The sequence below is a fragment of the Cetorhinus maximus genome, chromosome 12, assembly GCF_964194155.1.
Source record: "Cetorhinus maximus chromosome 12, sCetMax3.hap1.1, whole genome shotgun sequence".
NCBI classification, from domain to species: domain Eukaryota; kingdom Metazoa; phylum Chordata; class Chondrichthyes; order Lamniformes; family Cetorhinidae; genus Cetorhinus; species Cetorhinus maximus.
Genome location: NC_135890.1, coordinates 30,759,900 through 30,785,768, shown reverse-complemented (window position 1 = coordinate 30,785,768; position 25,869 = coordinate 30,759,900). Strand labels below are relative to the sequence as shown.

General features: G+C 39.1%; 1 protein-coding gene across 3 annotated transcripts in view; it reads left to right on the top strand.

Annotated features, from left to right (window-relative positions):
* Window positions 1-25,514, top strand: part of LOC144687342 (polyamine deacetylase HDAC10-like) — a 54,707-nt gene extending 29,193 nt beyond the window's left edge. The window contains exons 12-21 of one of the 3 annotated variants that reach the window (XM_078553330.1): window positions 383-489; window positions 2,137-2,204; window positions 6,360-6,651; window positions 7,639-7,729; window positions 13,088-13,170; window positions 14,153-14,209; window positions 15,665-15,746; window positions 20,689-20,877; window positions 21,625-21,775; window positions 23,980-25,514. In XM_078553330.1, the coding sequence (XP_078409456.1) occupies window positions 383-489; window positions 2,137-2,204; window positions 6,360-6,651; window positions 7,639-7,729; window positions 13,088-13,170; window positions 14,153-14,209; window positions 15,665-15,746; window positions 20,689-20,877; window positions 21,625-21,768 (1,113 nt within the window). In that variant the 3' untranslated portion in view covers window positions 21,769-21,775; window positions 23,980-25,514. Of the gene's footprint in view, window positions 1-382; window positions 490-2,136; window positions 2,205-6,359; window positions 6,652-7,638; window positions 7,730-13,087; window positions 13,171-14,152; window positions 14,210-15,664; window positions 15,747-20,688; window positions 20,878-21,624; window positions 21,776-23,745 lie in introns of all 3 variants that reach the window. The other 2 variants (XM_078553331.1, XM_078553332.1) reach the window with 2 other exon arrangements.
* Window positions 25,515-25,869: the final 355 nt, after the last annotated feature.

Genomic DNA, 25,869 nt, shown 5'->3' with positions numbered 1-25,869 from the left:
GTGGTGATGATAGTGCCTGGGACATTATCCGTTAGATATGATTCCGTGAGGATGACTACGTCAAGCTGTTACTTAACTAGTCTGTGAGACAGCTCTCCCAATTTTGGCACTAGCCCCCAGATGTTGGTAAGGAGGACTTTGAAGGTCGACAGGGTTGAGTTTGCCGTTGTCATTTCCGGTGCCTAGGCCGATGCTGGGTCTGTCCAGTTTCATTCCTTTTTTGAGACTTCGTAGTGGTTTGCTGTGGCTTAGGCCATTTCAGAGGTCATTTAAGAGTCGACCACATTGCTGTTAGGTCTGGAGTCACATGTAGGCCAGACCAGGTAAGGATGGCAGATTCTTTATAAGTTATAACCTGTAACTTTAAGGAATTTGTTTTCAGGGAGGATACAATTTGCGTTCCCTTTCAGAATCTGTCTGCATGACTGTCCGGGCATTACTGGGAGACCCTGTGCCTCCATTGATTGGGGAAATGGTGCCATGCGTAAGGTAGTTAGTCAGTCATTATATTATTTTGTTTCTTTCTATGTGTGTCATCTTTCTCAGCTTGCATCCAGTTTCAACAAATGCTGTGTGGACAGTAAAGAAAGATGAAAGTTAATTGGATTATTGTAAACCTTGTGTTTTCGATTTCCGCTGACCATTTTACTTGAACAGCAGGTATGTGTATGCTTAATAGCTCAGGGCCAAATGGCATTATGATTTGTATTAAAACATTTTGCTATATTTACAAGGAGCTAAATTGCCTATGGGGAAAAATGTAAAGTGCCACACTGCATTCTAAAGGTTTTCTCCCAATTTCAGTAAAAAAGTATACTGCATTTTGGAACAATTTTGTGAGTGTTATGTCGTGGCAGATGATGTGTGCCAGGTGGAGCAAATCCATGAGGGAAACTTGATCGTGCTATCACAATTTATTACGAGAAGATATGTGCACTGAATTCACAGTAATGAGTCCACCAAGACCTTTAGAGATTTTAAAATTAAATTAAAACATTTATTAACAAAATATAGAAGATTTCAAGCACAAATATAAAACTACAATTATTTACCACCATAATAAGTCTAGAATTCCCAATTAACCTGACCCCCAGACACACTCCTTTTAAGGCAACGGTCCAAAATAGATTTTAGATTTAAAACAAACACAGCAAGTTAACACACTACCCTGGACAGTGGAATTCCAAATGGTTTTTCCCCAACTTCAGTTTCATTATATAACAGACTTATGCACAAATGCTGGAGGCTTCATTCAGGCTACTTCACACATTCCTTTTAGATCTTACATGGCCTTCTGACACATAGCCTTTCATTCTCCTTTATATATGTTTCTCTCTTTTTAATATGTAAATTCCATTGTTCCATATGTCTTTGAAACTGTATCTTCCTTATAATTTAAAACTTCCATGTTGCCAATATTGTCAGTAGCCTTTGGGAAAAATAAACATTCCTTAGCCTTGCTTATCTGGCTAGTTGTATACAGACTAAGATCCCTTTGAAATCTCAATCCCTTCATTTACCTACAAAGTACAAATTCCCTTCACGCCTTACATGCTAACTCAGCATCCATGTTTACTCATTAGCATGTCAAGCACCTAGCTTCTTTTGATTATTTCAAACTTGCACTCTACTTCACGCCAGATGTAATTAAATCACACACAGACCCAACTTTATTTAACCACATAAACCTACTTTACAATAAACCAGAAAAATATTATGAAAATTATTATACTTTCATCACAGTTAGGGAAATGCACAAAGTGCAGTGTTACGTTAATGATGTGGTATTAATAAAATTGAGCATTTTTATTTGCTGCATATGTGATTCTGGTAGAATTAATGTAACAAGATGAAATAATTGGACATGGTTCTAAGTTAAATAGTAAGTGAGGAACGACTTGAGTTTTCAAAAATGAGACTGACAACCAGCTCGGACAGTGGGCATCCCTGTAAGGTTTAGTAGTAAGTGAGATGGGGTTGCTAATATAGCTATATTTACATAAACTTCAGGTTCAGGAGCCTAGTGTTCCATATTGATTGATAGCGAATTGTAGTCACCAGAGCATTTATATTTTGTACATCAAATATTGAAGTGTACAGTAAAATTGTTTTTTTTTAATTGTTTTGGCCCTAAAGTGCCATAGAATCTATTCAGAATGTGAGAGCGGTACATCAAACGTACTGGAACTTTTTAAAGAATCAAGGTAAAATTTTTCATAATCTTTCATAAAATTTTTTGTGATTTGTGCAGTTATTTAAAAATAGACTTATTTAGGGTTGTGAATGGGGTGGGGCAAATTTTATATTCATGTCACTGAAGGGCCTCAGTGTTCCGGGAAGAAATGTCGTATACCCAACGTCTGTCGGTCACTCTCGTGGCAAGTATAATAGCCAGGTGCTGAATAAAACTGTCCTTATTGTGCTTCAGCAAATATGCAGTAATTCCAACTAATGAATAGCACATTTTTATTGCATTTAATTTTTCCAGTTCTAGAAATCTTTAAAATCTGAAGACTAAATTTCCTGCCTATTCAGAAAAAATGCCTATAAAATTCACCCTCTGAATGAGAATGCATTGTGTTCTATATTATTGGCAATTTTAAGCCATGACCCACAGTTTTTTGGGAACTGGGTTCATTCCAGATTCTCTTTGATGTTGAGCCCCTTGTATCATGCTGAGAGAAGATGTTTTCATCCCATTAATTTGCATTGGATTCAAACCTACATGATTTTATTGTAAAAGGGACATTACAGTTACAAAAGAGAACTAAAGGAAAATAAAACTTTGGAAAAATATGGTTAGGCATTCAAAATTATTTGTATAAACTTTGTGTAGTATCTATAATTGTAATGTTTAATTGAATAATGGTAAACTGTAGGAGTTGAGATTGAGTGGCAAAGGCACACTGAATCATCTATTTTCCAGTTTCCAGTTCTATATCATATCAAGTTGTCTAAAGCTGTCTCTACATGATTTATTCATATATCAAATAATTAAATGTATGATCTTAATGACTCCTTTCATCAGAGAACAAAGAAGTTACATTAAACTTGTATAACACACTTGTTTGGCCTCAGCTGGCGGATTGTGTCCAGTTTTGGTTACTGCAATTTGGAAAGATGTGAAAAATTTGGAGAGAGTGCAAAAGATTCACAAGAATAGTTCCAGGAATGAGGAACGTCAGTTATGAAGATAGATTGGAGAAGTTGGGACTGTTTTGTTTTAGAAGAGAAGGCTAAGAGGCATTCAAAATCTTCAGGGGTCTGGACAGAGTTGATAGGGAGAAATTGTTCCCACTCACAAAAGGATCGAGAATGGCATAGATTTAAAGCAATTGGAAAAAGAAGCAAAAGCGATTTGAGAAAAAACTTCTTCACAGAGCAAGTGGTTAGGATCCGGAGTCTGAGAGTGTGCTGCAGGCAGGTTCAATAGAGATATTCAAAAGGGAATTAGACTGTTATCTGAAATGGAAGAATGTGCAGGGTTACAGGGAGAAGGTGCAGGCATGGCAGTAGAGAAATTGCTCTTTCGGAGAGCCAGTGTAGACACAATGGGCCAAATGGCAGCCTCCTGTGCTGTATAAATTCTGATTCTGTAAGACAGTGAAATTTTGTGAATTTAATTTTGAAATGGTCTTTCTGCAATAGTTCCCACATCCCTATTATTAATGGTACTAATGTGTTGCCACTGCTCACCGTGTTCCTCTCTTGTTTGTTCTGAATTGCGATTCTACACATTCATCCTTCTACTGCTCTGACTATCGTGTCAAAGTTCATCAACCTTTCTCCTGAGTTCTGTTTTTCTTTTCTTGTACAATTCTTCTACAATCCCCAGGCTTTTTAAAACCAGGCTTGACATCAGCTATTCATTAATTTACTGATTTATCTCATTGCTATTAGAAAGTGGCAAATGTGACATCGTTGTTCAAGAAAGGTGTAAGGATATTCCTAGTAACAACAGGCTGGTCAGTTACATCAGTGGTAGGTTTTAGAAATAATAATCAGGAAGAAAATCAACAGGGACTTGGGGGGGTTTGAGTTAATTTACGGAGAGCCAGCATGGGTTTGTAAAAGACAGATTGTATTTGACTAATTACATTTTTTTGATGAAGTAACAGAGAAGGTTAATGAGGGGAATCCAATGGATGTTGCCTATATTGATTTTAAGAAAGTGTTTGACAAAGTACCACATAAAAGGCTGGTTAACAAAATTGAGGGTAATGGAATAGGGAGTCACTGTTAGCTTGATTGGCTTAAGAAAATAGCGTGTCATAGTAGATGGTTGTTTTTTTAAGACTCAAGGGTGGTCAACAGTCGTGTTCCCCAAGCTAGCACTACTACTTTTTTGATATGACTTGGATATTGGAATGCAGAGTAAAATTTCAAAATTTGCCAATAATGCCAAGCTTTTTAATTCTTACATGGAATTTGAGCATTGCTGGTAAGGTCAGCATTTGTTGCCCATCCAATTTTGCCCTTGAGAATATTGTGGTGAGCTGCCACCCTGAACTGCCGCAGGCTGGTGTAGGTACACCACATTGCTGTTAGGGAAGGAGTTCCAGTTTTTGACCCAGCGACAGTGAAGCAATAACATATAGTTCCAAGTAATGATGGTGTGTTACTTGGAGGAGAACTTGCAGGAGGTGGTGTTCCTATGTGTTTACTGTCCTTGTCTTTCTAGGTGGTAGAGGTTACAGCTTTGGAAGGTGCTCCCGAAGGATGCTATGCAATTTAGTACATCTTGTACATGGAATGTAACAGACAGTGTGTACGGCACCAATCAACTGCAACAAGACATAGGCTAGCAGGATGGGCAGACAAGTAGCAGATGTAATTTAATACAAAGAAGTGTGAGGTGATGTATTTTGGCAGAAGGGATAGGGAGGCAACACAGACTTAATGGCACAGTTCTAAAAAGAATGCAGGGACAGGGGAACTTGTGGGGTCATGTCCATAGATCTTTGAAGGTAGCAGGACATACTGAGAGAGCATTTAATAAAGCTTTTGGGATCCTGGGCTTCATAAATAGGGAAATTGAGTGCAAAAGCAGGGAAGTTATGCTGAACCTTTTATAAATCTTTGGTTAGGCACAACTCCCATTTTGCCTCCCAGTTCTGATCTCTATACTTTAGGAAGGATGTGAAGGTCCTTGAGGCAGTGCGAAGGAGATTTATCAGAATAGTTCCAGGGATGAGGAAATTTAGCTATGTTCTCTTTGGAGCAAAGGAGTTTGAAGGGAGTTCTGATTGAGATGTACAAGATTTTGATAGTTTTTTTTTCTACCTTATATAAACATGTTTCCATTAGCTGATGGTACAAGGATAAAGGGGACACAGATTTTGGGTTTTGGGCAAGAGATGCAAAGGAAATGTGAGGAAGAACTTTTGCATGCAGCGAGTGGCAATGACCTGGAAGTTACTGCTTTATGAGGTTGGCAGAAACAGAGATAATTAATGATTTCAAAAAGAAATTGTATCAGCACTTGAGGGAAATAAATTTGCAAGGCTACGGGGTTAGAATGGATGAATGGAACTGACTGAATTGTCTACAAAGTGCCAACATGGACTTGATGGGCTGATATCCTGTGGTATGATGACTCTATGCTATGCTTTTTAACTTTGGCAGTGCCTGGACTATAGGACTTGGCCCTTAATCTGGTAAACTGAAAATATTCACAAAAATCAGCTTTAAATGTATACATATTGCAATGGGAAGCTCATCTACCTTGTTTTGGGCAGGGCTGGAAAGTATGCCCAGGAGCTTTTCTCAGCTCCCTACTGATTATCTTGCTGTCCAGGATCTTCCTCCAGAAAGGATGGTGATTGTTGAATGTAGACACCCAGATATGAACAGGCATAATTTAGAGTGGACATCTGCTTCTAAAATGAATCACCCTCATTATCTCGATAGCAGCATTAGATACAAGGGGCACCGGTATGTTACTTTCGTCTGATGTTCCCATGATATGTAGAAAGGAGTTTTAAAAAATAAATCCACTCCTTGATGGAGTACAATCGATCAGAGGCAAATTATTACCTTTAAAAATGTAACTAAAAACCTGTGACTTCTCTTCTTCAGCTGTGGCGGTAGATTGGTTCTGTTGCTGCAGTCATTTGCTTTTATAATTAAAATGAACTTAGAAGGTCAGCCAGATTGAGCTCTGATACATGAGGGCAGGCAGAATCATGTCCTGCAGTAAGAGTGGGATATTTTGCCCTGGGTCTCAAATGTGTACTTATACTTTTTTTAAGAAATAATGGCTTGTTTCATTCATTCTGGAGATGGTAAGAAAGTGGACTAAGTACAGATTAAGTGATATGCACTATTAACCAGTGTTTCACTTTTCACGATTTCTTCAGACAGTATCTTTTTTAAAGATCCAAGCACCAAGAAACTGAACCTTGGTATTGAAGAAGGTGACTCTCAGTCAAGTACAGCCAAAACTGCAGAAGAGAAGAAAGCGACGATGGTCTCTAACATGAACCAAGATTTTGATGAGTTCATGGATTCCCACATGAGGAAGGTTCTAGTGTTAGCTCCCCATGTAAGAACTGCATTGGGCGGATGTGGAGAAAAGCTAACAAAGTTGGACCAATGCCTTCAAGTAGAAGAGAGGAAAATCACCATGGAAGAAGCTGGCGTTCTCATCAGGTTTGGCTGAATTGCATAAACTTGCATTTGTGGAGGCACAGTTCATGGGTAATCAGGGGAGACTGGGGAAAACAGAGAAATGGATAAGAATGGAAATAGAGGTAACTGAGAAGAGCATGAGGTAATGGTTTTCCCTATGGATTTTATTCCAGGGGATTTCTAGATAAGACAGCCCATAGCTGAGCCATACAGGCCAGGAAGGCTTTTTGGTTCAGTGCCTGGTTTGTATTGAGTTGACTGACATTAATGTGAAGATGAAGGGCTTCAATTGCACTCCTGAGTTAAGGATGGAAAATTTGGCAAGGATTGCCACTCCGGTTAAATGATTCCTGCTGGAAGTGGAATGGAGACCCTAGTGACTTGGTTCACAAGTTAAGAATGACGACTTGAGCCAGGTGCTGGTAATTGACTGGTGCATATGGAATGGTGTTCCAGTAAGAAGAATACTTTCAGGAGAGGCAGAGGGAAAATAAAGTAACTGAGATGGTGGAAATTAGAAGTAGAAATTTAAAAAAAACAATGAAATAGGAATTTGTTGTTTACTGTTTCTGCTGATTAGAGTGAGGATAAACATAAGTTAATGGAATACATCCAAAAACGGTTTAAACAAAGTAGGTTGAGAAGTTTGAAAGTAATCTGATAACCAAAACATTTAAGAAAGTCAGTAGTACAATCTGGAAATTGCACACCTCTTAGCTTGGATAATTATCAATTATAAAGGAAACAATTTGAGAATGTTTAAAATAGGGTAATGGCTGGGGGAGAAGCGTGTTGCTCACTACAAATACAACTAAAACATTTCTACCTGTGCAGAGAAATTCTAACTTCTTGGAGCAATAAAGCAACCTGCAAGGTGCATTCCAGGTGGAAAAGACTCACTCAGTGATATATGGGATGATGCTACCTTTAAACTTCTTTCATTATGTCAGCATGAGATTGATCTTCTTGAATGATATCTTGAAATCCACTTTATGAATTTTTCCACAGCAGCGGTGATTGTGCACACCTGAAGGATGAATATCTTTTACTGTCCCTGGGAAAAATGTTTCCAGTGATTAATAAAATCGTGAAAAGGGAGGTAGGTGGAATTTGTGCTCTGTTGAGACAGCTAAGTTTCTGACTATGCAGTTATACTGTGGTAAGATAAGCAATTGCAAATGATCTTGTGATGAGAACAAATGATCCTTTCTCATTCCATGCCTTATGTTCTGTGAATATAGCACCAACAATTCCAAATTAGAGAATGTAGTTACATTTTGTCTGTTAAGTGTTCGCGTGCTTGCATAGATTTAATGATCTTGCTTTGGACTAAAGAGAGCATTGATGATGGAACTCTAGCAAAAATTGATATCATGGGGAGAAAATTTGGAGATGGAGCACCAATTTCCCTAAAAGTCTCTGCAGTCCTTGAAGTATAACAGTTGGAAGGGGGAACTGCATATTTTCTGCATCCTTTAGTGAAAGAGCAAAACTGAACTCTGTTTTGTGAGAACAGAGGACTGTACAGAACTGGAAAAGATTGTTTTGGCCCATCTAGCTTTCCCCAAGATGTGACATTAACCTATTTTGTGACCTCACATTTAACCATGCTTGTGTTTACAAATTAAGCTTCACTATGAAATGAAGCATTCCATCGTGTAATGTATGATTTTTAAAATTTGCATTATGCAGCAATAACTACAAAATAAGGGGCAACAAAAAAGGTGTCAGTATCATATTGTGGAATGTGGCAGCCTTCCATTTTGTAAGACGATGGTTTGTACCCTGGTGATCAACTGTGTTAAGCATCACCTAGTATGGCTCAGGGACCACACTCTGGCGCATTTGCTGCAGATGACAACAGTGGGCTGAGAAGGTAGACAATTTGCTGGCCTCTGTTTTCTTTGGAACCTCTTCTTGGAGAGCTGGCTTTTCGTTTTTGCTCGCTTCATCCCATGCCTTTTCAAACAGACAGCCTCCAGGGTCACGGCTGTCAGTGACAGTCTCCCAGCTATCATGTCAATATCCGCCATCTTCATATCTCACTTGCAGGTGTCATTGTAGCGGAGGCATGGACTTTCATGTAAGTTTTAGGGGTTTTGAGGTATAAAACCCTTTTAATTAAAATCTCTAAATACCGAATTCTTAGTTTCTACCAGTGGGGTCCTAGGTTTGCCTGACCTAAGAAGGTACGAATAACTAGTATTTATGAATCAAGTAGAATTTATTAAGCAAGATTTTACATAAAGCAAAAAGCAGTAAAGCCAACATGGATGGTTCTTATTCCTCAAGACCTGAGGATTCCTCAAGTGCTGTCAGTACAGGCAATGCCTTTCTTCTTTTGCCTCTGAGGTGGCGTTACGTTGAACTGTGTCTCAGAAGAATCATACCACAGAAGCCATGATAAAACTGTGCTAATGAAGACTTTGAACAACTTTTATCCCTACTTCTGATTGTTCCTCATCCCTTATTTGGAGATGGTCCAAATGAATCTCTCTTATTGGCTTAGGGTGAGGGTCATCTGGTTTCACCCCACCTTCATAACTAGAAGATAAATATCTATCCCTTATTCCCTGGGCCTCCAGAGGCACATTCCAGTGTGAGCAAATGACACATCCTTATAGATACAGTTCAGTTACATCCTCCTATCAATAATACATCCCATCGTAACAGAATTTTGAAAAATGCTGCAAGCCTGCTCATCCAATGACAAGCTAGTTCCTCCCTACATTGGCTGCTGGTAGGCTCCATGAGCCTATGTATGGAGAAACCAGCCTGTGATTGGATGAGTGTGATGCAGTCAGTTGCTAGGCAAGTTTTAATTCTCGGTTTCTGCCTGCAGAGCTCTCAGAGCAACTGGTAAGTACAGAAGGGGTAGGTTGGAACAGATGCAGAAGGCTGGGGGCGGGGGCATGGGGAGTTTGGACTGTGTGGGGCCGGACTCAGGCAGCCTCGAGCTGAATTTCGGCCGGGGAGGGGGGATGGTGGGGGTGGGTGCTTGGACCATGCGGGGCCAGATTTTGTGAGTGAGAGTGTTGAGTTTGTGTGCCAGCATGTGTGTGCATGTGCACATGTGTGAGAGTGAGAGAGCATGTGCCCACACAGAAGTGAGAGAGTGTGTGTATCTGCCTTACTCCCAGTCTCGAGTTTCTCACTCATTCTCACCACCACACCAACTCATACTCACACCCACTGACACAGTGGGTGAGGGTGATTGAGTGAGCATCCTGAGACTAGGAGTGAGCCAAGCACACACACACTGACCCTCTCACACTCTGGTGGTCATCTTTATGAATTACTCTTTTTTTAAAAAATAAAATCAATGTATTGCTTTATTGCTCAGCAAGTTGTTTCTTTTCTTAAACCATAATTTTAAAAAAAGAATTCAGTTTAATGTTGTGCCAAACCTTATCTTTCTGAAATTTCCTCAGCAGCCCCTTGGGTGAGACAAAAATGGAAATGAGGTCACTCAAGCGAAAAGGTTGGACAAGCCTGCTTTAAAGTAATTAAGTCATCAACACCCGTTCCTCACAATCAGCTGCCTTAACTTTAAATTGTCTCATTAGCAGAAATTCAAACTGAACTGTTTAAAAAGTGGTCAAGATAAAATCAATGAATATTACTTGAAACTAACATAAAACCCTAAAAATTAGCAGTATTATCAGAATCTTACACCCAGGAGGTTGTGACCCAGTGGCCAACTCACCATTCAGAAGGTCTTTGGGTATACGGATACGGCCATCATCTATCCAATGTATGTAGCCGAGCCAGTGCAGGCATCATTAGCTTAGCAATGACTATATTCTGATGGAATTTAGCAGATGATGTCTATTTGCATACCAGAACTGACTAAAGCTGTTCAGCCTTGCTTGCCTGAGGTCCAAGACAAAGGTGTGTCAAGTCCCCATCAGAGAATTGCTCTATGCTGATGATACTGCATGAACATTCCATACTGAGGAACACTTGCAGCGGCAAATGAAAGAGTTTAGTTTGACCATCAGCAGCAAGAAGACAAATGTCATGGTCCAGGATATTGCCATACTGCCAGCTATCAGCACTGACAATGTGATGCTGGAGGTTGTTGATAGCTTCACATATCTAGGCTCCACAATCATCAGTAATCTGTCACTTGATGCTGAAATCAACACACATATTGCAAAAGTTGCAGCTGTCATGTCCAAGCTGAGTAAGAAAATGTAGAACAACAGCAGCCTGACTGAGAACACCAAACTGTGAGGCTACTAAGTCTGCATCCTCAGTGCATTCTTCTACGGTAGTGAGACCTGGACAACAAATGCTAGGCCGGAGAAGAAGCTGAACAGTATCACATTATGTACAGCAGAATAATGCAAAAATAATGCCTTGGGAAGGCTTTAAACTAATGTAGCTTCAAATACAATGAATTGTTTTAAATCGCTGTTGTATCAGGAAAAAAATAATATGGAGGATCGAGAGGAATAGAAGCATACCGCTTGGCTGGGTATTTAGGCAGGCCCATGCCAAACCCCAAACAATGAGCAAGGCAGGAAGAAATACAGAAAGCCCCATCCACTATCCCATTGCCGCCTGTCCAAGCTAGACAACAGTTCCCCTTCCTCTCAATTTTCCATGGGCAGAATTTTATGGCCCTGTCGCAGCAGGGGCAGGAGCGTAAAATGCAGCAAGCTGTTCAAAAATCCATTGACTTTAGTGGGACCGGAAAATCCTGTCAGTGGGTGGGGCTGGGAAATCCCGCCCCACATTTTTTCTTAATGGCAATTGCACTTTGAAACCACTTGGCTTGGTTGAGGAGAATGGCCTGATTTTATAGATCTGCACTGAGCTTGTCTCACTTGCAGAAGACAGGAGTAGCTCATTTTAACTATCAATTTCAGGTGAAGAATGAGATACTATTTAGTTTGAAATACCTTGATAGTTAATCATCAACTGCTTAGAGGAGGGATAATTAAAAAATTCTCCATTGTATGTACTACACTCCAGCACAGTGACATAATTGGAGGATTATTCCAGATCATTCATTGTGGGACAGCAGAGATATTGGCTATCGCTCACATATCTTCTGGTCTTGCCCCATAGTCCATGCTACTGGATTGGGGATTCATCTATTACAGTATCAAACCAAACTAACTTCTGTCCTGTTTCTGTAGAGATCTCACTGGACAAAGAATGGGACATTTTAAATCAACCTCATTCATTGCAAAACGCTGTTTTACAATACAAGTAACATATCTCATCAGAACTATATGCATACGTGGTGGGCCTGAGCAATTGTGAGGCACAGCCTCTGAAAAAGGGGAAAAGTGAAGTTGCACCTCCACTCATGGAGAAAAGGTGTCACTATGCAGTCCAAAAATAATAGTTGGGAAGGACATTATTAATTTCCATTTTAACACCTTAACCCTAATCTATAGCTACCTATCACTAGGAATTGGATGGAAAATGTTGGCATGGAGCATTTTAAATAGTTGACAGTAATATCTATGGAATATCATTCATATTTCATAGACTCAGTAAATCAGCAACAAAAGTACATTTGTGTTAAATTAATTATGAGGAACATCTTCAAGCATGCACATTGCATCATATGGTAGAGATCTACAATAATAAATCTGCTTGTGCTCACATCTGCACTGAAACAAAACTAGAAAAGAATGTGGTGTTCTACTAGACACATTTTAGTGTCAATTCTGAACATCCTACTAGTGATGCAAACCATAAATGTACTTGTGGCTTACGAATTATGAAGCCACATCAGTTTGGCCACAGAACTTCAGAAATTATTCGCTAAATATCTTCACTTTTGTATAGTTACTTGTCATAATCTTTGATTTTCAAGCTAATGATATGGCTAAAAATAACATTACCTAACATTTTTAATGGGCTGTAAAATATTTTTGGTTCATTTTAGTTTAATGGTCATAATGTCTAACATGTTGAATTTAAAATTCTCATCTTTGTGTTCAAATCTCACCATGGCCTCGCCTCTAACTATGTAACTGCCACTGACAGATCTCTGCACTCTGGCCTTTCGTGCACCCTCGATTTTCTGCATCGCATCATTAGCAGCTGTGCTTTCAACTGCCTAGGGCCTAAGCTCTGGAATTTTCTCCGTAAACCTCTCCAGCTCTCTACCTCCCTCTCCTCCTTTAAGGTACTCCTTAAAAGCTACCTCTTTGACCGCACTTTTGGTCACCTGTCCTGATACCTCCATATGGGGCTTGGTATCAAATTTTGGCCAATGATGCATTAAAGGCACCATATATAATATAAGTTGTAACAAATAAAAATTGTGCTGTGTTTTTGAGAATTGTAATGTTGTACATCAACGTGCATTTAGGTGATTTTGTAATAGTTTAAGTATGATTTTCTTTGCTGAAGCAAGTTCCAGCGAACAGCTAATTATGAAAGTGTGGCAATTTTTATAATGATTTAATAACCTTTATTTCCTACTACATAGGTTAGAAATGGTGTTGTGGTGTCTTCCACACTGTCATCTGGTGCCTTTGCAGCACATTTTGGTACAACAGTTGGAGCAAGCAGGTAAATAAATGTTAAACTGGTTTTCTTTTCTATTTGTCATTTTTATTTCTCGATGCCCGCTCTTATGAAAGTATCCGCTTCCAAGGTATCACGTGTTCCCTAGCATCTCATCCAGATGGCAAACGTTTGCAGTCCAAGCCCAAATGTATCCTTTCTAGCATTTACACAGGTGCTTCTAAGCAGGAAATTTTTAATAGCAATCTGGAGCACTACCATGGCCATTCTCGCTGCTAATTTAGTGCCAGATACTAACTGCAGTTCCCCGTACTGCAATCCCTGCTGAGATCAGCTAAATGAGCACAGACTAGAGATCGAATTTGGCTACTACCATTCATTACAAAGTCACAAGTATTGGCAAAGGAGACCGAGATTAGGAACTTGTGCATTGACCAGTCACTTGTCTGCTAATCACTAATTTTATGACTGGAACTCAAAATGAAAGTGAATTTGAGAGAAATCACAATGGGAAAGGCTATCTCTTTAGGTCAAAAGCTCCCCTATCATGGCATACAATCGTATTTGGAATACTCCCAGTGATTTTTGGAAAATTCTTCCAGGTAAGATGATTGAGGTAAACATCTGTCACTCTTTAAATGAAGAGGTTTTTCTTCATGTGTTCGAGACTTAAATTCACAGATTTCTATTTAAGTCTTCTGGTCTTTACTTTCTTTAAACTTGGGTAAATAGATGGTAAACCCTCCTTATCTATCATTTGATACCCTAATAGATTTTCTTCTCTTTTCTTTTTAACTCATCCCATTTATCTTTGGACACATATTTGTTGCTCTTTCTATACCCCTTCAAATAACTACATATCATTTTTGTATAACAGTGACAAAATGTGATCTGGCTTGTTCATTGTAGTCAAAGCATAACTTCGTTTACAATGCCTTATCTTTCTATTAGCATTTTGGTTACTGTTAGAACTTTGAAAATGTCTTGTCTACTAATGCTGTGAATTTATGTTTGATTTCCCCTTAAGAGTTTTACTTCTGCTGCTTGGGGAAGCTGATATTCCAACTGATGTTAAAGAGGATGAGTAAGTTCTCTCTGTTACTATATATAAAATATTACTATTTTTAAAACTTTAATTTAGTTTAATAATCTGTTCTCAGTCTGAGAATGAATGTTTCCCTCTTTGAGGCTTGTAGATATTTCCAAAAGACTATTCAGGCTCCTCCCTGCTCCACCCTGGGTCCTTTAACGAGTAGCAAAGTCATACAGATAGAAAAGTTTCATCCACAACTGTTGAATTGGCTGTCCTCAGCCAAGGTGATAATGGTAGCAGCAGCACAGTAACCGTATTAGCTTTAGTGCAAGGTTAGAGAGGAGAAGATGGATGGATTCTTGCTCTTGTCAACTAACAAAGCTCACTGGATAGAAGTGCAAATGCGCCATCAAATAAAGATGAAATTGGCTGTTATGCTGTCATGATCAAACAGCCTGTTGAGTTGTATGAATAATGGGCAGGGGTAAAGGACTGTAGGAAGGCCAGTGCCAGTCAGTGAAAGCATTTCCCATCAGGAAGACCTTGCCTTTAGCAGAAAAGCTAAGGCGGGAAGTGATCTGTTTTCAAAAAAAAACTTAGCTATTATTCTCTTTCATTGCTGAATATTACTTATTTTTTCCCAAATGTCCTCTTTTGCTGAAGCCTCCTGGTACCTCAGCCTAATTCCCATTTGCAATGTGTGAGCTTGACTGCAGGAGGTATGGCAACAAGCCAAAGCCTGAAATCAACACACAAGCACTTTCAAGCAAGAGATGCTATAACAATCAGGAGCAAAAATTTTGGCTTATTTTTCTCCTACCTATGTCGACCAGTTGTGTCCTAAACACATCTAGGACCTTATTTATTTGTTATTTATGGGAGAGTCAGTAATTGCTCTTATTTATGGGAGGATCAGTATTTGCTCTGTTGTATAGGGGGGATCAGTATTTGCACTGTTATTTATAGGGGCTTCTGTATTTGCTCTGTTATTATGAGGGGTTTGTATTTGCTCTGTTATTTATGGGGGAGAGGTCAGTATTTGCTCTGTTATTTTTGGGGGCATCAGTATATGCCCCCAAAGTATTACTTATGGGGGAGTCTGTATGTGCTCTATTATTTATAGGAGAGTGGTCAGTAGTTGCTCTGTTAACATTATAGCAGTGGGACATCTTTATTCTCAAAAATGGTCCATAGAGGACACAGTTTAAAAACTTGGTCCCAACTCCCCAACAAAGGAAAAACTGTTATATAGAAACATCAGTAGGAGACTTGGGAACGCATGTGGCTTCCATGAGGGCACCTGTGAAAATTGGCATGTCTGCACACCTGACTGGGAGATATTACAGATACCTGCCCAGTCTATTCAAAGTGATAGATGATCAACCGTGTAAATTGAAAAATAGTGAAATTAAACATCTGACATGGTTGACTTTAGCTAGTTATAAGTCAGTTGTTGCATATCCAAAGAGTGCAATATTTTAACATATTTTGAAATGTATTTTTCAGAAAAATCCTAGTGGTACAGATATACGGGAAGCAGGATGAGAGGAAGCAAAGCAAGTACTACATTCCATTTTGCTTGAAAGAGGTGTGTGTAGAAAACGGCTATAGTGTATAACTTATCTAGGATATGCACATAAACTCGAATTTTAAAAAAAAAGTGGATAGTTTAGAATTGCTTAATACATTTGGAAAAGCCATTTATACAAATCAGATTACTGTTCAGGAATTTAGGAATAATAACAACATGTTAACATGGGGAAGACTACATTGTTCTTGCACAAAAGTATTTGTGCTCCCACCACCCACCCTGTCGACGTCTTATTAATTACATTAAGGTCCAATGGCAATCACTTTGTTAAATGGCAATTATATTGTAACGGTTTAATGGCAATTACATTAAGGCAATTGCATTGTTAGACAGGTATATTGGTACACCTATAAATGGGGACAGTCAGAGTGGTAGCGCGGCCAAGTGGCGCTGGATTCAGGTTCCAGTCTCTGAGGAGGCGTGAGTTTGAATCCCATTGCTGCCAAAGTTTCAAGTGCTGAGCATTTATTGTAACAAAAAGTGTTATAAATGGGGACACGGTCAGGTGCCCTTGGAGAGGGAGCATGTGATGTCCGCCGCTATGATTGAGGCTTTCCATGACCGGTGACCCTGAAAATCACATTTTGGTTTGAAAGTTTCCTTTGTAGTTTTGTCTTTTGTTGCAGCTTCCCTTTAAGGCTGCCCCTTTTATTTGTTCATTTAAACTTTTGCTAATTTATTAATTTGTCCCCTTTAATTGTTAATTTGTTATTTTAAAATACCTACAAATGGGGACCTGGCTGGGTGTCCTTGGAGAGGGAGCACGCAGTATCTGCCGGTACGATTGAGGCCTTCCATGACCGGTGGGTACCGTGGAGACTGGTTTGCTTCATTGACCCTGAAAATCACATTTTAATTTGACTTTTGTAAGTTTCCTTTAACATTTTGTTCTTGAGTTGCGGTGCCTCTTTAAGGGGGTATCCACTTTTGTTAGTTCATTTGACCTTGTGTTAATTTGCCCCTTTTTTCATTGGTTTAGTCAAAAAAAGCTTATAAATGGTGACATCTGGAACACGGGCGGGGTGGGGTGGATGGGCAGCAGACTGGGAGGTCTCAGACTTTGCTTTGCAGTCTTGGAAATAAACATGTTTTAAGGTACAGGTTAGCTTCAGACTCATTCTTCCTCAACATAGAATTATTGGAATTATCACACCTACATCTCTATGATCTCATTGGGAGATTGTTTTTTGGAGATTTGCAGACTTTCTCTTGAGGAACATCCAGGAAAATGGAAGTAAATCTAGATCCCTTTCCTTGGCAATATGTGAATAATTACAGAGGACCCTGCAAGATTCAGCTCCCGGAGCTAGACATTTGTTGACGTGGTGAAATCAATTAATGCTATAGTCCATAAGACATAGGAGCAGAAATTAGGCCATTCGGCCCATCGAGTCTGCTCCGCCATTCAATCGTGGCTGATAAGTTTCTCAACCCCATTATCCCGCCTTCTCCCCGTAACCTTTGATCCCCTTACCAATCAAGAACCTATCTATCTCGGTCTTAAATGCACTCAATGACCTGGCCTCCACAGCCTTCTGTGGCAATGAATTCCATAGATTCACCACTCTCTGGCTAAAGAACTTTCTCCACATGTCTGTTCTAAAAGGTCTTCCCTTTACTCTGAGGCTGTGCCCTCGGGTCCTAGTCTCTCCTACTAATGGAAACATCTTTCCCACGTCCACTCTATCCAGGCCTTTCAGTATTCTGTAAGTTTCAATCAGATCCCCCCTCATCCTTCTAAACTCCGTCGAGTATATGTTCCTCATATGTTAAGCCTTTCATTCCTGGGATCATTCTAGTGAACCTCCTCTGGACCCTCTCCAGGGCCAGCACATCCTTCCTGAGATACGGGGACCAAAATTGCTCACAATATTCTAAATGTGGTCTGACCAGAGCCTTATAAAGCCTCAGCAGCACATCCCTACTTTTATATTCTAGTCCTCTCGAAATAAATGCCAACATTGCATTTGCCTTCCTAATTACTGACTCAACCTGCAAGTTAACCTTAAGAGAATCCTGGACTAGGACTCCCAAGTCCCTTTGCACTCCAGATTTCTGAATTCTCTCCCCATTTAGAAAATAGTCTATGCCTCTATTCTTCCTACCAAAGTGCATGACCTCACACTTCCCCACGTTGTATTCCATCTGCCACTTCTTTGCCCATTCTCCTAACCTGTCTAAATCCTTCTGCAGCCTCCCCGCCTCCTCAATACTACCTGTCCCTCCACCTATCTTTGTATCATCTGCAAACTTAGCCAGGATGCCCTCAGTTCCTTCATCTAGATCATTAATATATAAAGTGAAAAGTTGTGGTCCCAACGCTGACCCCTGCGGAACTCCACTAGCCACCGGCCGCCATCCTGAGAAGGACCCCCTCATCCCCATTCTCTGCCTCCTGCCAGACAGCCAATCTTCTATCCATGCTAGTACCCTTACACCATGGGCTCTTATCTTACTGAGCAGCCTCCTGTGCGGCACCTTGTCAAAGGCCTTCTGGAAGTCCAAGTAGATAACATCCATTGGCTCTCCTTTGTCTAACCTACTCGTTACCTCCTCAAAGAATTCTAACAGATTTGTCAGGCATGACCTCCCCTTGATGAAACCATGCTGACTTTGCCTGATTTTACCATGCACTTCGAAGTATTCTGAAATCTCATCCTTAATAATGGACTCTAAAATCTTACCAACGGGGACCGAGGTCAGGCTAATCGGCCTGTAATTTCCCGTCTTTTGCCTCACTCCCTTCTTAAACGGGAGGTTACATTAGCGATTTTCCAGTCCTCTGGGACCCTCCCTGACTCCAGTGATTCCTGAAAGATCACCACTAACGCCTCCACTATCTCTTCAGCTATCTCCTTCAGCACTCTGGGGTGTAATCCATCTGGTCCAGGCGATTTGTCCATCTTCAGACCTTTCAGTTTTCCTAGCACCTTCTCCTTGGGAATGGCCACCATACTCACCTCTGCCCCCCGACTCTCTTGAACTTTGAGGATGTCACTCGTGTCTTCCACTGTGAAGACTGATGCAAAGTACCTATTCAGTTCCTCTGCCATTTCTTTGTTCCCCACTACTACTTCTCCAGCGTCATTTTCCAGCGGCCCAATGTCCATTTTTGCCTCTCTCTTACCCTTTATATTTCTAAAAAAGCTCTTGCTGACCAGAATCCGACAATCAGCAGAGATACAGGGGTGCACTCTGCAATGTTTCCATACGCCTACAGAGAACTGGAAACAGGAGTCACTTGAGAGAGAAGATGACTAAGAAGATGATGACAGATTAGATCAAAGCTGTGCAGAGGTGATTAATGGGAGTCCCTTAAAGACCACCTTGGGTTGCTTCCTATTATTTAAAACAAGAAATTGATATCCCATTATTTTACCTGTCACTAAGCAAGTCAGAACTGAAACGTTGTTTCCGTTGTGTGCTTAGATACTTCCTAAATTATCGTGTCTTGTCAAAGATAATTGAAGCAGATTCAATGGCATTTAGTGGAGCTATTTGTTTGCTATAGTCAGGACCCAAATAAATCTCATAACTAATGATTCCTATACTGCTATTTTCCAGTGATGAAGCTGGTTAGGCAGGTTGCTTGATTATTGCAGTCAATCATCTTCCATTTAATCACATATATAGAACAGCCAAATAGAGAAATGTTCACAGATTTATTAAATGTTTTGGTCTAGGTTTGATACCATTTGATTTTAGCAGACTGGTCCCTCTAGCTGGTGTTGAACTACTTTGATATGCCCTTACAATGTACGGAAGGACAGAGTGCAACAGAAAGTTAGATTACTTGCGTGGCCAGCTTCATATCTCCTCTGTACTACATAATCCCCCATAATCTCATCTATCTGTCCTTACAGGGGTTTAGTTTAGGGTCGAAATGAGCTGGCACAATGATGCAGGGACTGAATCTTTATGTGGCTGGAGTAGGAACCTGTGTGCAGCACCACCTATCTGAAAAGTCATGGCATTTTTATGCGCATGCTTAGTCAGAGGTTATACTGCAACAGTGTGTTGAAGGATATATATCATTCAAAGAATGAAGGCCCAAACTTTATGAAACAATCAGTCTAACTTTATGAAAAATTAAGTTTCATTACCAAAATGTAAACTACATTTACTAAATTGTCGTTTAGTAATCAGACTTTTGGAATAATACATTGCAGTTCTGGAAAGCAAAATATGAATAATTTTACATTCATTTATCTTCCTCATAAATTGGATAATCCAAGTTGTCCAAAGTGAAAATTTAGTGATATTGTACTACTTCACCACTTCCGTTTTTGCTGTCATTAGCTAGTATTTTAATGGTCCTTGACAAGTCATGTGAAATATATAAATCTTTTGTGATACTATTGTGTGAGTTTAAGAAATTAAAAGTTAATTTTATCGTTGCAACAAGAGCACCTGGAACCTTTTTTAATCTGCCCAGAACTCAACTCAACCTTCACTTGATCTATTCTTTGCCATCCAGCAAAGACCTACCCTTGCATTTTAGAAGACAGTTTCCAATATTTATATAAATTGTTAAAAACAAAGATAAAAACAAAAAACAAAAGGGTCATGAGGACTCGAAATGTCAACTCTTTTCTTCTCCGCCGATGCTGCCAGACCTGCTGAGTTTTTCCAGGTAATTCTGTATTTGTTTTATATAAATTATATCCTTCATGGATGTAAATGCTTTACTTTCTTCACTAATGAGACAGGAAATCCCTTCAAGCTAGGAAAATTAAAAATGAGTGCTCTCGTGTCAGACTGTTGCCAGCCACTGCAACAGCCAGTGATCAGAAGGCACCAGAGACCAGTTGCTTTCTCCTTGACCTTTCCTCCCCAATGCAGAGATGCAACAGCCCCAGAGAGGGGAAGCTTTTATACTTAAATGTGGGACAGAAACTGCATCTTCAAATTTAAGTATTTTTTTCTCCTTTTTTTGCAGGATAATGAATGGGATGGGGATCTTCTTTACTCGCTCTTTGAGGTTATTCTGCCTTTGGCATGCAGGTATAAGCCTGAACTGGTGATTTTGGCAGTGGGATCTAACATTGGAATTCAAGAAGTTACATTAGCTCACTTGACACATTTGCTCCAGGTGCTTGCTGAGGGTCGGATCCTTGTAATAAGCCAGGTATGGGGAAATTAATTGGTTCTTTAGGTTCCAGGTTATATTTTTCTTTTGCAGAGGTTTAGAATACATGTTTACCTCTTATATGTTTGTGCAAGTATGAAACTGTCAATCCTGCGTGTGTTTATACTGGACTTATGATTTCGTACATTATTATCTGGTTTCTGTGAAAGGAAGATTACAAAACACCTGTTGCAGATGTGCATCACTGTCCAAATTAATGTTAAAGACACGCACCACAATATATGTTCTAAGCCACTTGCAGTAGATCAGGTGCTTGGTTAGATCCCAAGAAAGTCCAATGGTTTGATTCCTGGCGTATGCTCAGTTAGCTAATCTCAGCCATTATAGAAGGAAGGGTGCCACAATTATCCTCAACATTTGTTAAGCTGGGAAACAAAAAAAAATCATCTGCATTCCCATTGCTGTCTCTTTGAGTGACCTCTGCTGCAAAGCATATGTGTGGATTCAGCAGTGATGCCCTCACTTTCCCTAAGTTCACAGATAAATATTTATTTTAGCAAGGCTAACAGTGCTCATGAAATCATACCAACACAAGAACATGTGTTCAGAAGTGTAAGATGGAAAGATGGGTAAAGAGAATGAAGGGAGACATTCTGAGTTTTTTAAGTAAGGTATACTTGAGTGGACTGAACCACTCAGGTTTGTCTTAAAATAACTGAAAAAGAATGTATTTTTAAAATATTGCTAATAATGGTTCAAAAAATAGATTTTCACCCTTTTGTTCAGGCTTCTGACCTTGTGGAGACTTTGATGAGTTCTTTGCTTGGTGATCCTTTATCTACAATGAGTTCTTTTGTTCTGCAACAAGAAAACGCACTGGTATTGATGAAACTTAAACGAGAACTGAAACAGCACTGGAAATTGCTTTAGACCGGAGGTAAGAAAAATAATCTATATATTAATACATAGGTATTTTCCTTCAGAAAGATTAAATATCAGTGATATAATGCATAGGGACACAGTAGTAGGGCATCAGACTGCACCTGTGAGATGCCATTCAGCAAATTCCTAACCTCAAATTTGCTGTGCAGAGATATAGGGGGGAATAGTGTCAAAAGCAGGCATAGAGGGAGAGAAGAATGCAAGTTCAATTACTCTGGTCAATTAAAGAAAAATTGGTATGAAACAAGGAAATTTGGCCAATGATGCCTTCCCTGGATAGACCTGATAGCCTGTAAAATTTCATCCTCACAGACTCTATCTACTTTACTTATTTAATTGGCTGATGGGATTGCACAATTACAGGCAAAGATTCCAAGAAATATGAAATTTTAACAACTCCAAACTTACAAGCAAAATTAAATTTCAATGCGGGTCCATGATATTCAATGTTGATCAGTTTTGTTCCATAAGATGATGGTCTCTGCATGATTGAAACCTTTGTGGTTCAGTAAGGTATTTTTAAATTTTGTCTGTACTTGCCCTGACAACCATTAGCCCTGTTAATTAATATTTCTCTAGCTACTTTTTATAAAGGTTAATCAGTATAGCAAGAATTGTTTTTAAATGTAGTTTATCCCAAATATCCACGACTATATATATATATGGGATCCTTTTAATTTCAGGTCTTGCTTCAGACCCATAAACTTTGTAACCATGTTGCTAGCTCTGAGTTTGCAGCCAAGATTATATTGTTTGCTTGTGCCCATGTTTTCCATTCCTTTTAGCATTTTGAAGTCCTGGGTCATTTTTCTTCCTCGGTCGTTCCTTTATTAAGAATATATGCTGTCACTGCCACAATGGCTCAGCGGGTTTATCTAGTGATTAGAAGAGTCATTCAAGCTAACTGGACTAGATCCCATTTGTCTCTTTCTGAATAGGAATTTTACCTGCTTTTTTCATAGAACTTCACAAAATTATGGTTAGTGGACCTGCTATTCAATAACCATGTTCCCATCATGTTCTGAAATGGAAATCAACTGGAACTAGTGATATATCTGTATTAAATCCCTAATTTCCTTTTAATGATCGTAACTATTTGTGGTTCCTCTGATTGCCCTTCCTTCACCTCTCTCTGTAAATGAAGAGACCCAGTACCTGTTCAGTATTTCTGCAGTAGATGCTCACAGTTCTCCACATTGAGTTCTTGATCCTATTCCACAACAGGATGGCTGTAATTGGACAATTCATTTCAGGAACACAAGGAAAATCATAAATCTATTCATCCTGATTTTTGGCCTCTTGAAACAACTTTGAACAAAAGTTTTCAGCAGAGTCTTCAGTCTGTCCTTTCTGCCAGGGAAAGTACATGAAAAATGAAACTACAAAACAATAAAATAGTTGTGTGTAACAATTACTCCTGCTCCCTTTGGCCTTCAATTTGTCTGTTTATTCCTCCTCAATAACTTGTGGTGGAATGTGCTTCATGGGTACCAGGAGCCCTGTGGGAATCATTGACAATCTATTGATATTCTTTGTGTCATAACCTAGGCACTGCAAGTAAGTGCACTGTTCAGTTGGGACAATGTTGCATCTGCTCCACTCAGATTTACTTCCTGGATTCACTAGATATGATTAGAAATTGAACCCCTAGCCATTTTGTCTGTGGTCAAACTTGGAGACACAGGCCAGTTGGGCTGCCATCCTGTCCAAGATAATCTAATTCTGAATACGACAGAGATGGAACCTGGAACCTTCCCTAGTCAGTATATGTACCATTTCTGCAATGTGTTATGCATATAGCCATTGGGAAAGTACAATGGCTGAATATTTTTATCCATGAATCAGTATTGGTATGGAGCTTCAATTGTACTTTTGTTCTGAACTGACTCAAAGTTTAAACTTGATGTAGAACTTTCATATGTTAGAAGTGTAATAGTATTTTTCCATTTAAATCCATTAAATTAGACATTTGGGTCTTCTGGAAGTTGGAACTTGGAATAACCTGAATCAATATTTTGGAAACATCATTGGCTTCAACTATATCGTTAGTATCATCATTAAACTTGAATTCAAATACTCTACTAGAGATTCTTGAAACGCTAGTAGCTCCTATCCTAATATTGAAACTGATTGATATGCAAAGTAACAAACTATCTTCACCTGCAGTGTTCACAATGTCACCTTGTTTATTTCACACAGTGTAATTTACAATCAGACTTTCTGTTGACAACAGAACAATTCCAATGAATTAATCGAATCCTGATGATGCTGAGAATGAAGATACAAATGTGTTATTCGTCACATGCCCAGACATAAGGCTATACATTGAATTACTATTCCAGTTTTTAAAATGTATTTCATTGGTTAACCAGTGTTTTTAAAGGCAGCATTTTTAAACTTCAAAACTGTAAAAATCTATACTGTAATAGTGCTCTGCTGCCATGATATACCTTGAAAAAATGATTAGATGACAACTGCTTGATTACATGGGCTTCATAATGTTCAATTAGAATGAGTTGATTTTTATTATTTGTCCATCCAGACTGGACCACTAGACTGATGTAGATTGTCTAATTTTAAATTAAAGAATGAATAAGTAATATGCATAAAATTGTATGGTTTCAAACCTCTTTTTAATTTGCTTACTGACTGGGTTCAGGTCAAAAATCATTCAAATTTGTGGGTTCAGGTCTGGCCAATTCTTACCCCTGAAATACTCCTCAGATTAACTGGTTATTTATCTCTTTGCTGTTTGGGGAACCTCGCTGTGTGCAAACTGGCTGCCGCGTCTGCCTACACAACCATTTAAAGTAATTAATTGGCTGTAAAACACTTTGAGATATCTTGACATGAAAATTGCTTATATAAATACAAGTTATTTCAAGCTTCTTTCTTTAAATTAGCCTGACATATCTCATTTGCAGGCCCCTGTACATGGAGGAAGAGATCCTGCACACTTGAGGGAGTAGTTGCAGCAAAGAATAGAATTAATTGTATACTAAATGAGGGTAGTACTGGAATGTTGTACATTTCCTGTTCAGTTTTCAGGAAGTTCATGTAAATTGGGGTTCATTATCAATTGTGTAAGGTTAATGATGCTTTAACACGACTGACTGTCATGAAGCGCTATTAATGTATATGATATTTTGGAAAATATTTTTCTTTTAAAATAGAGGTTTACTCTGCGGGTATGCCTTGGTTGGATTAAAGGCAGCTAGTCTGGGTGCTTTAATATGTACTAGTTTTGATATGTAAGAGAGATAGCATGTATTTGCATTTTTTGAATAGAGCATTCAAGAAATGGGGTGAAAACTTGATGCCTTTCTAACAGCTACCAAGCAATATGTTTATATTACTAATAAAATTGGTACTATGAATGGGGTTTCGTTGTTAAAAGGTAAAGTTTCAAAAAGACTGGTGAAACAATGAGAATTTGAATTCAATCAGTGGTGATAGGTATAACTTCAGTAGTTTTCGGGTGTGCATGCAGAGGCAATGTAAGATCAAAAGGCAGCTGCAAGCCTCCAACTGGCTCCACAGTGAAAAGAACCTCATTTTGAGTTTGTAAGGTGAAAATGCTTTGCCTGGTGCTTGGTTAAGTCTATGGGTTGCTGTTGCCTTAATGGAAATTCGTTTGGAAATTTGTTAAAGCTATGATAGTAGTAATTTGTAGCCATGTGTGTATATTTTAACCTGTGTAGTTTAATAAAATGTCTTAATCAGTTTAATGTAAAGCCTCAAGAACTGATGGTCTGATTCCTGAATTTAAGGTTGCATCTCAAACATAACACTTAAAACCATAGGTTATGACAGTTGTTTAAAGTTTCCATCTGGGATTTTTAAATAACTCCGTTTTACCAACTGCATTGGTTATAACCCTGGCATAGACTGTTAATCTGGGATTAAATCCTGGGTAGTAATTATATTAAATATACCCTCCAAGATCTTATATTAATCATCAACTCAGCTAGTTGCTGTGAATGCCTTAAAATGTCATTACAAAGATGTCATTGAGGGGGAGGTGATGGCATAGTGGTATTGTCGCTGGACTAGTAATCCAGAGACCCTGATATAAATACAAGTTATTCC